Genomic DNA, 12591 nt, shown 5'->3' with positions numbered 1-12591 from the left:
ATGCATCGGCTATCAGCTTTTTAGTGTATCTGCTCTCTTTGAAGGTCTGAACATACTGTATGTTGGAATGTTACCTGGCTGACAACACTTGAACTATCCTTTTGTTTTTAAACCTGAAACAACCCGTGGATAATAACAGACTAACTGTACTTTGCACAATCCATTCACAAGTGTTTATTTACAACGAGATTCTGATTCTGAAAACCTCCCGTCTCTTAAAAAAACTCTTCACGTGTTGCACCAGAGCTCACGCTGTGCTGATTAGAGATGTGAAGAATTAAGATGTAGATTACTTAAAGGTCCAGTGTGTAAGATTTAGGTGAGAGGGAACTATTGGCAGAAATTGAATGTATTTATATTGAAATACTTTATATTTAAATACTTTATATTTAAATCGATGGGACCCTCTCTATGGAGTCCAGACTGGACAAACTAAACACCTTTTGAGTTTTATGACAACTGAAGGCTACCACAGGTTCTTTTTCATGTTTGGAAGGGGAGGGTGAGGTGAGGGGTGTTCAGCTGCAACATGCAATTTCAACACTAGATATCACTAAATTCTACACTGTACCTTTAAGGCTTTGCCCCATAATGCAGACAGCTGAGAACCTACAGACTGGATGATAAATAGACTTCACAGCTCCGTGTCCTTATCTGCTTTCATGACCCCCCACAGACGTCTGACTTACTGGCCAACTTGCATATTCAAAAAAAGGTCGGAGGGCAAAGCGGGCGAGAGACCTTCAGTGTGAAGGGCACAGCTCAGGCTCCTCACCTCGTCATTACTGTTTATACTTCATTATATACGTCATTACTGTTTGTACAAATACAGCTTGGTTAACAAACAAAGGGGGATCTGCTTTGATCATTTCTGGAAATATGCAGGGCCTGAGCCAGGACCTCATCTATCTGAACACTGGCAAATAAATAAAGAACCATCCTTTCATTATCATACGTGACTTTCAGCGACAAGTATCTTTACACGCGACATTAATTAAGTTATAAAAATGTTTAAGGGAAGTTGCCCTTTTGTGTTTGCCTTCTGAGATGAATCTGTGTGTGAGTGTGTCTCACCTGTCTTGTGTCTGCGCTCTCTGGTCACAGAGTCATGTGCGTTAGTCTTGCTGTCATCCTCGCTGATGACAGTGCTGCTGGGGTCCAGACGGATCACTCCCTGTGCGGCGGACTTCACATCTTCCTGGGACACCGTTGACGCTGATGCTGAGGACACGTGCTTGACCACATCGCCTGGAGAGATGAGAGTAACAATGCAGCAGATTAACAGAGAATGGCCACGTAATAAAATGTGATGAGATATATGATATGATACTCTTAACATTAAAGCAACATGTTCAATAGGGAATTTCGGGGTTTGAAATATGCATACAGTTAGGATCAGGAACTTAGGCTGCAGGATGGAAACGTGTAAAGTTAAAGGCTTTGTATGGAATCGACCAGTGGTTGCCATCAGTATTTATACAGTAGTCTTGTGGATTTGGCTGTTGGCTCTCACCAGTCGTGTATTCAGGCAGCAGCGGTACGGTGAAATCCTGTTTTCTCTTCTGGTCCAGACGTCGCCTCCTCTCCAGCTCTTCCTGCTGGACAGCTTTGGTCACTGCCTCCAATTGATGCTCCCTCAGTAACTTCCTACAAAATAATAAAATATGTTTGGTTTCATCAACTGTCACAGGATCTGTGTTAAAGGTTAGAGAGACGCATGGTTTCCATTGAAAAGACTCATCAATATGATGATGACGACCATATCATATCGAGCAGTGTATTCTTTACAGCTGCGTTAACTATAGGGAATTAGAGAATCAAATATCTCTGTGTATTTTAAAAGGTGTGAGTCATATGAACCTGCAGAATAATCAGCTCAGCTCTGAGGAGCTACCAGTCACTTTGAGCTGATTGTTTAGGTTGAATGGCACATTTACCCTTTTAGAATCAGGACTATTGTCTGTGATGAAGCTGTTTTCAGTTGTTCTAAGCTAAGTAAGAGGAAAGAAAAAGGAATAGTTTATTGTGGGCTTGCAGGATGACTTTTGTGCATTGTCAGAAGTAAGGTCCTCTTAAATTTAGATAGATGATTTCATTAGAGAAAGGTTTTAGTCAAATCAATCATTGTCATTGTTGAAATTCTGGGGAAAATTGTACATGTGTACAACCTTGGAAGAAATTGAACTGAACAATGCCAGTAATAGTGATTTTTCAGACTACAGGCACAAATAGTTAAATATTTTATCATTGAGCAAAGCTGGAGCTTGCAACTCTGACACACATGTTTGATATTATTCTTAAGACGCTGTTATGTAAAAGCAACAGCATAGTTGAGGTTGAGCAACAGTATAGCATGGCTCCTGGCAGCCGCAGGACTGAGGCAGCACACGAAGCACATGTGTAATCACTGACAGATCTTAGACGGAATTGGCCTGAGCTTATTCGTCAGAGATCTGGTTATCCAGCCAACAATGGATGTTGTTACAGATAAAATATGTGGTTACTGGGCTGAGTGAACGGTAGTTTACTCTGCACTTTAGCATTAACATACTCAGGGGATTATGTAATAATCCCATTGATCTCAAGGTTGACTGCTTACTACTTGTCAAGCAAAAGTCAGACTCATTTTTTGAAAAGTCCTTTAAGAAAGTTGAAAGTGAGTCTTTATGTAAACCTATACAAATTCAATTTATTTTTTCTGGCCCAGTGAGCGGATAAAAAATTGAATTACTCCGAAATATTGTATTATCGATTGTTTAATACACAAACAAAATAGTTCTGATGACATGTCACAGAAACAACCAGTTTTTTTTGACAAGGAATCTTTTTCTTTTTCTAATGATGCATATTGAACTCAACATGTAACCCTGACGATGGTGGGCTAACTGTTGCCTTTTAGATCATCATTTAAAAGTCTTTGACGATTTCAATACCTGATGTTGCGTCTCATGTGCGCCGGTTTGGAGCTTCTCTTCTTGGTTCCCATCAGGGCAGAGGGAGGGGAGGGGCTTTGGCTAGCCGGCCTGGATCGGGGTCTGGATGCCGGCTGGTAGGGGGGAGGGTGGGCTGGCTCCTCCCCCAAAGGTGAGGTAGATGGGGGAGTGCACTGCCACACAGTTGGGTCGCCTCCCTGAGCCTCATTCTCGGAGCTGAAGGGGGCGCTGTGGGATTGGTCTGTCAGAGTAAGAGAAGAAATAATGTTTAATAATAATAATTAAGTTATGATTCCATCCATGTCCGTTTGTAAGTAAGGTTACACAAAAACAAGTGAGCGGATTTTACTTGGTGCAAGGATGCGGTATGGGTCCGGGAAGAACCCATGAGATTTTGACGTGGATCTGAATCAGAATGGAACATTTCAACGCCAAAGTCAAAATAGCTGTTTGACTTTTAAAACAGGGTGTATTCCAAAAAAATCTAAAGCCCCCCCCCCCTCTTTAAGGCAGGGTGGTGTGAGTATAGTTGTGTCATTCGATTAATGATGAGCACTCCTCTGGCCGTCCACTGCCACCGAGAACTGATTGAAATTCAAGTCACGCACATATAAATAATAACTGGGAGTAATAAATCATATTATCCTATCATTAGGCGGTGATGAATAACCACAAGTCCAATATGTAGTTCCTCCCAAACGATCAAGCAGCCAGTTTGACTGGATCAGCACTGTGTTATTTTTCAACAATCACTCACTGTTCAGACTTTTTGTGCTTTGAGGTGTGCATGAGACACAAACAGTCTCTCTCTCTCTCTCTCTCTCTCTCTCTCTTGTTTACTGTGCCTGAAATGGAAACTTCCATTAAACTTGTTAAGCTCAATCCAGCTCTTGTCAGATTCAGCCTGTGAGTATTTACGTTTTCACATTGATTTAAATCACATTTAACTAAACTGAATTTTTAAAACACCATCCTCCTCTTCATCATCCACCTGAGCCATGGTGTAAAGAAATGAATTGCACCTATAACTTCACATTTTTCTGTTCTTTAAAAATCTTTGTTCTACCCTCTATCTGCCTGGATTTCACATACACCTTCTTCGTCTTCTCTCCTCCTCCTCCTCCTCACTCTCTTAGTTGTTCTGCCAGAGACACACTGAACTAGATCTGAGGCTTATGTAAGAGCTGGATCATAAATATGGACGGCTTATGAAACACAAAACAGGACACAAACAGGACGCGGGCACACATGCAATCACACACACATTTCAGAGGGACAAATGTTCAAAATTGAACACAGATCAACACATACATACATACTAACACACGGAGATATATGTAGGCTGGTCCAGCAGCAGAGAATCTGCCTGAACAAACAAACGCTGCCGACACGCTTTTCAATTTCAGAAATGCTTACAAAACATGGCCAGGCTAGTGATGCCACATTATGGGAATGTGCACATGAACACATGCATGCACAGAGACACACATCTAAGGAAAAGGTGATTGGAGGCTTGTTCCTTCAGGCTACAGGTTCCAGATAGGCCCAAATATCTCTGTGGCTTGTAATGTGAAGCTGCTGCTTAATAACAGGCCAATTTGTTTTGTTAGTCTGAAGTGTGTGCAGCACTGTTATGCCTTTCCTCTATTTAGCCTTTATTCTCCAGCAAACTTCGCTGTTCTTCTTCCAAGTATTTCAATCAAAAAGCAGGAAACATTAAACACAATTTCCTGTGTACCGTGTTTTTTTCCAGGCAAGAACCACAGACTGTGTCTCGAGCAGCAAATGGAAAAGTGGACACAAGCTCAAACGGCTCGAACAAAGCCAATCAGTGAGAGATCCGATTCATCAAAAAAGTTATTTTACATGTACAGTATATAAAGGTATCACTGATTTAGATTTATCATTCACTCTATCACAGTATCTTACCCTTGTTTTTGTCCCCACCTCCCTCCAACTTACAGAACAGTTATATAACGATTCCTGAAATTCACGGAACACTCTAACTCTCACTCACACTCACACACACACACACACACACACACACACACCAAAAGAGACACAGCGGGAGCAGACAGGAAGAAGGGAGAGAGATGAAAGTGAGGTCATTCAGAGAGAGATGCATTTCAGAGGGAGAGGAGGTGGAGCCACACACACATTAAAGAGAACATATTGCTGGCACGCAAAAAGCTCGCACAGACGTAGATTCTTGGAAGCATGAATGTTTTCTCGTTTGTGTTGAAACGATAAGTCCAGCAATTATTCAGCAGGGGGAGGGGGAGAGAGAGAGAGAGAGAGAGAGAGAGAGAGAGAGAGAGAGATACTGGCAGCGCCTCAATCACATATGTTATGAAATATGCTTTTATTATTTTTGAACTTATTCACTCTCCCTTCACAGATATGTGTGTTTGCAAAGAAACATAATGTCTACACTTGACTAATGGATGTATCTTTGCCGCAGTAAAAACTGAAGTAACATAACCTTTTGAAAAGAAATCACTTAGCCCTGAGGGACATAGGTTCGAGTCCTTTACTTAAATAAACCCAACTGCACCTTTGCATGCTGAGCTGAGAAACTGATAATGCAAGTGTCTTAACAAAATGCTGAATCATCAGCAGTCAGCGAGTCACAGAGTAAACAGCACCCACAGCAAATTTTCTGAACCATTAATTTCTTCTCTTACACACCCCCTCTGGTTCCAAGACTTGCTCCTCCTGACATGAGCAACACAGAATGTACAAGGAGAAATACGTGGCTCCAGAGAATCTGTAACCATTGGGAACACAATCAAAGTGTATCTCGGAGGGGGGCTGGGGGTGTTGCGATGGGGAAATGTTCTGTAACCACAAGATTATATAACAACTACGTATATATTACATGTTTATATAAGGGTATGCTGAAGAACGCAAACACTGCAATGGCATTTTGGGTGTGTATGAATGTGTGTGTGCGTATGTGTGTTACAAAATGGCTGGCATTCCCTCCAGGGCATCAGTGCTGTACAGAGAAGAAGACTGCAGGAAAGATTAGTGTATCCACAAACTGATGGTACACAGTAGATATGGTATGTGACTGCGTCTTGGTGTTGGCTGTGAAAAAGCTGAAGAGTTGGTGATACAATGTTTTCACCCCACAGTGGTGGAAACAGCCTGCATGGAATATCTTTTTCTTTTAATGCTCAGTGGTTGTTTCCAAAGAAAAACTAAACTGTCTCTGGAACACATGGTTGAATGTCAGCCCTCAAGTTCAAAAAACACAGTCGAGTTTCTTGTCTGTAAAGTCATCCAATAACCTTTTCCTCAGCTTCTCCATTAGTTATTACTACGGACTGTGATGGGACGGTAAAAAGAAGGTAGGGTGGTAATAAGTCAATGGAAGTAAGTGTTTGCATGGCATACCCATATGCTTTAATAAGACGGACGACATGACTGCGCCACAAAAGTGAAGCCACCGTCTTGTGAATGGGATGTGGAATTAAAGAAACATTGAAAGTTTTTATTTTTTTTACACAACCTAATACCTGCATGACATTTATTTCTATCCATTAATCATGAACTCAGACAGCATCCCGTGTTTTCTCGGACGCACTCACACAGAAAACATGAGATGCTGTGAGTCTCTAAATAGTGTGACCTACATACAGGTTCTGTTTTGTCCCTTAACCTGACGAAGACAGACACTACTGAACTAAGGAGCCACAGTTTTCATGTGTGTGTGTGTTACTCCTGTCTGGCTTCCTGCAAAAGCAAACCCTTTTTGCTTGTCTTCCCTGTTAATCACTGACTTCCAAGCACTAAAAAAATAAAATAAAACTGAATATACCAATAAAAAGGCTGTTAGTCTGTGTCGCAACCTCCTGTCCTCTCAATGCCACCTACGTAAGCAGATTACAGATGACGCAGATATTTACTACAGCATGACGTTGAATCCACCTCGTCCATCTCTCTCCCTCACACACACAACAATCTGTCTGGTTATCCAACACAGATGGGGATTCCAGGAAATAGCCATTAAATGTTGGGATACAGCTATCACTACACCACAGCACAGAAATGATTGATGTTTTTTATCATTTCATTCAAAAATCAACCCGGGACTCTCATCTGGACGTTTCTAGGAAGGAAAATTGATCAATTTTACACTCTTTCTTCTCAGAACCAAAAATATATCCACTCTCTGTCAACATGTTTTGAAACGTTAAATGTGAATTGTGTAACTTTTAGCTCAAGGAGAGGACAACGTTCTCCTTCTCTGGTAGACAAGTGTGGGTTACATAGAAGGTTTGAAACCACAGTTTCTGATTAAGTGATCAAACCTCCTCTTATGGCAACAGCATCAGCAGTTTTCTCAGAAGAAAAAAACTGTTCGGTAGCGAGACTTTAGTCTGAAATGTAAAAGTCAGATTTTGAGAACAAAAGTAAAAAAATAGGTTTAAATTCTGTTAAAAGTTAAAAAACAAAACAAAAATTAGATTTTTGTCAAATCTTTTTAAACCTTTTTTTCCCCAATGGGGGATTTTTGGACCAATGTAACTGGCTGTTTAACTACAAACCAAATGATAGATGTGTGGAAATTAGTTCATAATGATTTGACTTCTTTTAATAAATCTCTTTTTCTGAAATTGGAAGCCTCTGCTTTGGGAATACCGAAATGGGAATTACCCTTGTAACATCTGCCTGTCTTCTTGCTCATCTCATATCTTTTGTCCAATTATGTCTTATCTCCCCTTTGTACAGATATGTATGAGTATGCTAAAATTGGATTTCCTTATTTTTCAGACCACAGAATTAAGACAAACCCCTTAATAAATCAAAATTCCAATCAGGACGTTGTTTGCAACTCAGCAGTCCTAAAGGCCACACCCAACACTTCTATTAAAATGTGGCCTCAACTAATTCCTGAAAAAACACCCTACATAGGTCTAAAGTCTGGGATTCCCCTTCATCCAGAGATAAACAAATCTGTTGTGTAATGACTGCTTTATTACCTTTATTAAATTTAATTTAACTTTGGCTTGTGGCCAAACAGTTAATATGATTACCTTCAAATTGAGTTTTAAGTTCCTGACAAATCAAAGAGACTGACAGACGAACACGCTAATGAGGCAAAACATTACCGCACACTTAGCTGAGCTTAAAGACCTGTAGGTTACATTTACCAGCAAATTAATATGTGACAGAGACGTCAGATAAATGATTTGATGTGAGTAAACAGCAGTGTCTGGTCAGATGTGTTTGTGGGACAATGTGAAGAGGGAGGTCACAATGTCACCACGGCTACAATGGAGACACGACGGTTACCGATCAATGTGAATGCTGGTCAGTGGATTGTGATGAGTATCGAGGTCAAAACCATGCGACACACTCAACACACACCTAGTTCTATTTTCCACACACTCAAGGGGCTCCTGTGCACTAAAAGACGACCTGCTTCATTAAGAGTCCCAACACACACACACATGCATGCACCACGCACGCTCACGCAGTCTTACTCAGACAGAGTTGCTCTCTAGCAGACAGACAGGCCACCGACGCAAGGGCTGGTCGGGCGAGGGGGGGCACTTATGTAACTGCTGCCTCTGGCGGTTATACAACCAGAATGCTCACAAGAACCTCACGTCCTGTATGTGTGCTCACAAACACACGCACACAGGCACAAAGAGTCACACATGTGAGAGCAGGCACACCCAGACCAACATGGTGATGTTTTAAGAACATTTAGAGCTTGAGAAGCTCTCAAAGACGCACACAGCATCTCAGATACTGTGAGGAGTGTGTCTGACCCGGGTTTGTACAAGCAGGTGTGTGTGTTAGCGTGTGTGTGTGTAACAATGTGTGTGTCCAGCATTAATGTTCAGGATTTTCTGCCTCACTCCTGCTACTAAAAAGAGTTTCTCTCTTCCATTCATAAAACTCTTCTGCTGTTATGTTTGTGAGTTGCACTCTTCATTTTAAAACAAATTGGAAACATTACCGATTGTGTTGCTTGGACTCAGAGAGTAACAGAATATTGGATAATGCTCATCAATTTCCTGGAACTAGATGTGATGTCTAGTGAGTGGTCTAAAAATAACCCACATATTAAATTTACATCAATATGAAACAATTAAAGCATCAATTCTCACATGAGAAGAAGAAAACCATTTTGTTTGCAGTTACCAGAATCAGCTAAATAAACTTACTGACTGATTGAATGATTACTTCAATACAATTTGGAATAATGAGCATCAGAGGTGAGTGTAGCAGCATAAGGACATAATAGTGACATTGTTTTTAAGGATTTTCTTTTGGTTCTTGACACCAAAAATGTATTGTGTTTGGTCACATCTGACATCTTATGAGTGTGTACATTTTTAGACATCCTGCTCCTCCAGATGTTTCTTTGTTTCAGGTTGTGGGCGAGTATGAGGTGGAACAAAACACCTCTGTAGCTGATGATTTAAAGCAAAGCTGCACCTTTGAATAGTTTCAAAAAATTATAGTCATTGATGATGGTGAATAACAACATAACTGGTGTAACGTATCAGGTAAATACGTTGCTATTTACACTATTATTTGCACTGTGATTAATGGTAAGAACAGTGGAAGAAAGAGGAGATCCCAAATATCCTCTCCAGATGGTTTTCTGTGATCGACCGATTGGACTGAATCAAAGATCACGCCATAAGATAAGGGAAGTGGGTTAAAACGAGAGACATGATACTCGGACACTTCAACACCAGTCAGTTTTTCTTATTGTCTGCAGGCATGAAGTGAGGAAAAAAACACCAGCACAATCAAAAAAAGAGAGACAAAAGAAAAGAAAAACACAAAAACAAAAAAAAAATACTTGTGGTGAAGCAGCCATGGTCTCCTTCCAAACACAGACCAAGATCAAACTGGGTTACATAACTCCTAAATTACTGAGAAAGACAAATGACATGACAACACACACACACAGGCACACACACGCACGCACACGCACGCACACACACGCACGCACACACACCTTATATAACAGACTGCCCTGAATGAGTTATTAAGGTTGCTTTAGAGCGAGGCAGGTGAGTTATAAAACCCTCCTGCTGGCAGAGAGACAGAGAGACAGACATAGAGAGAGAGAGAGATGAGGTGGATTCATGCTGTAGTAAATAACTGCGTCATCTGTAATCTGCTTACGTAGGTGGCATTCAGAGGACAGGAGGGCACGACACAGACTAACATGAATGTGCAATGGGGGTATAAGAGAAAAAACATGAGGAGTAACGACCAGAGGGAAAGTATAGAGAGACAATAATGTGATGGAGAGACAGCGGTGGAGGGGTGTTAGTAGGCCAGTGTGTCATTGCTGCTGAGGAGGAAGAGGGGAGGGACACACACACACACACACACACACACACACACACACACACACACACACACACACACACACACACACAGTGCGGACTCTGAACGACCTTTGAGAAATCTCCCCTTTATGAATCCTAGTGACATGATTCTGATTAGAGAAAATTATTTCAACTTAAAAGCTTATAGTTTCTATTCGGTCGGGCGACAGATTATTGTAACTGAAGTATTTCAAAACAAAAACGTTCATCTCTACTAAAAAAACCAATGCAGAGCTTCCGTGTTTGTCGTTCTTCAAAACAATGAAATAACATGAGTGGTGGATAAAATACTTTTATGGAGCATTTACTATACTGCTCAGCAAAGGACAAACACACAAGAAGCAGCTTCGCTCTGTGGCAACACAGGAGACAAACAGGGATCTCTTCGACACAGGAGCAAATATTGGTTCACAAGGCTTTGAATGACAGGAATCAACCACAGGGTAAAGGTAGAGTTAACTTTCAAGCTGCCAAGATCAGATACATCCGGTACCTCTCACACAATCCTTATTTTTTTAAAGATTTTTGCATTATTTTGTGACAAATTCACAAAAATGTTGCAGAACTCCAGCAGAGTTTACGAAAGCGAAGAAAACAAACCCTGGATCAAATCCACTCTAAAGGTTAATGGTTTCGTCTTCGCCTCACTCTTCCACCAAGTTTCAATAAAATCCGTTCAGTAGATTTTGTGTATTCCAGACTGACAATAATGAAAAACTAACCTCCCTGGCAGTAATAAACATACGTATGTGTACGTATGCATTTTATCGAATCTGGCTGTAGAGTTGACTTTTTAAAAATTCTGCCTTGTTAAGATCATCTGGTACAGTCTTCTCTGCATGAGGAACAAAAGCTGTACAAGGACATTGTCATTCAGCCTACATGAGGTGGACGGGTCATCTTATGTTATTTTGGATGCTCTGGCATGTTTAATGTTATAACACGTTTTTGTTTATAGAGAACATTTGGTTATTTGCATAAATTTCTCCACTAATCCTGCAACTTTATATCAGTGATTGTTATCATGATGTACCCTTATGATGTTCACTCTCTGATCATTACACTGTTGGAACACTATACAACACTGCAAGCATTTAATAGAAAGAGGTGGTGGCAAGTAAGGTAAGACAGCAGAAGCTGAGCAAACAGCATTTCAAGCTGCAGTTAAAGGGAATTAAATCTGTGATCTACACCTGCACTGAGAGACCAAGAGAAAAGAGAGGAACAAGTAACTGGTGCTGGGAAAAAAGGAGGAAAATCCCATTGATGGAGAACAAAGAAGATGATCTGACAGGATGAAGCAGAGAGATTTAAAAAGAAAACCTTGATGTTTAACAAAGACAACATTAGGGAAGTGGAAATGGGAGCCATGTGGCCGGTTCAGCCGAGCCTACATCCCACACGCTGTAGTGTTACGAAGGCAGCCAGGATTCATGTGCTCTGTAGCATTTGGCCCAGACCTTGAAGCTGGTCTGAACAGGACAGGTTGTTCCTGCCCGGCATGCCGAGGCCAATTACAACCGAAAGGAGCGTCCACAGGGGAATCGTTGAAGCAAGCTCCTTCCTCTTGTGTTGCATCACAGCTGCTTATAAAACTGTATTTTCTGATGGACAGGCTGTACTCACAGGCAAGTATGTGTGCAAATAACTAATACACACTCATCCACACACAACCTTCACAATAGATGTGAGGGAGAGCAGCATATCCTTTGACGTGCCACTTTTCACAGGGACAAGGCATCTAGTGTCTCTTTCACAGCGAGTCAAAAGCAGAGCAATCCCGAGAATGTAGACATTATTTATTTCCACATAAAGGATCTCTGTGAAGGCTCTTCTAAATAAAACACCGATGCAGTGAGAGGCAGATGCAGCAGAGCACGGTGATGACATCAAAACAAAAGATGTCAATTTTTTATGAAATTAAAAGTCCAAATCCTAAATCATGACCTGATGATCTTTCCAGAAGTCAACTTGTTTGAAATGCAGCCAACGCTTTCATCTATAGCCCAGGAATAAATGAGTATTCACAGCTTTTCTAACCTTTGGCTGAACAAACACTTCCACACAAACACCATCCCTCTTTTTCTTATGGGAAAAACAAAGCTACACAGTGAAGGATGTTCACAGTCAGGACAGTGACGTATTTCACTTTGTGTGTTTGACAATCAGCAATTATAAATATACAGAAAAGGCAAATGAGGAGTTTAAGGAAATATTCTCAGTCACCTGAATGTGTTTCATATTCTGATGTACTTTAAGTTTTACACTTATATCATCTGACTTTATTATGT

General features: G+C 40.9%; 1 protein-coding gene across 3 annotated transcripts in view; it reads right to left on the bottom strand.

The window, feature by feature from the left end:
* Positions 1 to 12591, bottom strand: part of LOC109630831 (helicase ARIP4-like) — a 60931-nt gene that overhangs the window by 15133 nt on the left and 33207 nt on the right. For all 3 annotated transcript variants that reach the window (XM_020089259.2, XM_020089262.2, XM_020089261.2), the window contains 3 exons: positions 2934 to 3174; positions 1514 to 1647; positions 1075 to 1248 (listed from right to left, as the gene is read on the bottom strand). In XM_020089259.2, the coding sequence (XP_019944818.2) occupies positions 1075 to 1248; positions 1514 to 1647; positions 2934 to 3174 (549 nt within the window). The remainder of the gene's footprint in view (positions 1 to 1074; positions 1249 to 1513; positions 1648 to 2933; positions 3175 to 12591) is intronic.

Source organism: Paralichthys olivaceus, chromosome 6, assembly GCF_024713975.1.
Source record: "Paralichthys olivaceus isolate ysfri-2021 chromosome 6, ASM2471397v2, whole genome shotgun sequence".
In the NCBI taxonomy this organism is placed as follows: domain Eukaryota; kingdom Metazoa; phylum Chordata; class Actinopteri; order Pleuronectiformes; family Paralichthyidae; genus Paralichthys; species Paralichthys olivaceus.
This window is presented reverse-complemented; position numbering and strand designations above follow the sequence as displayed.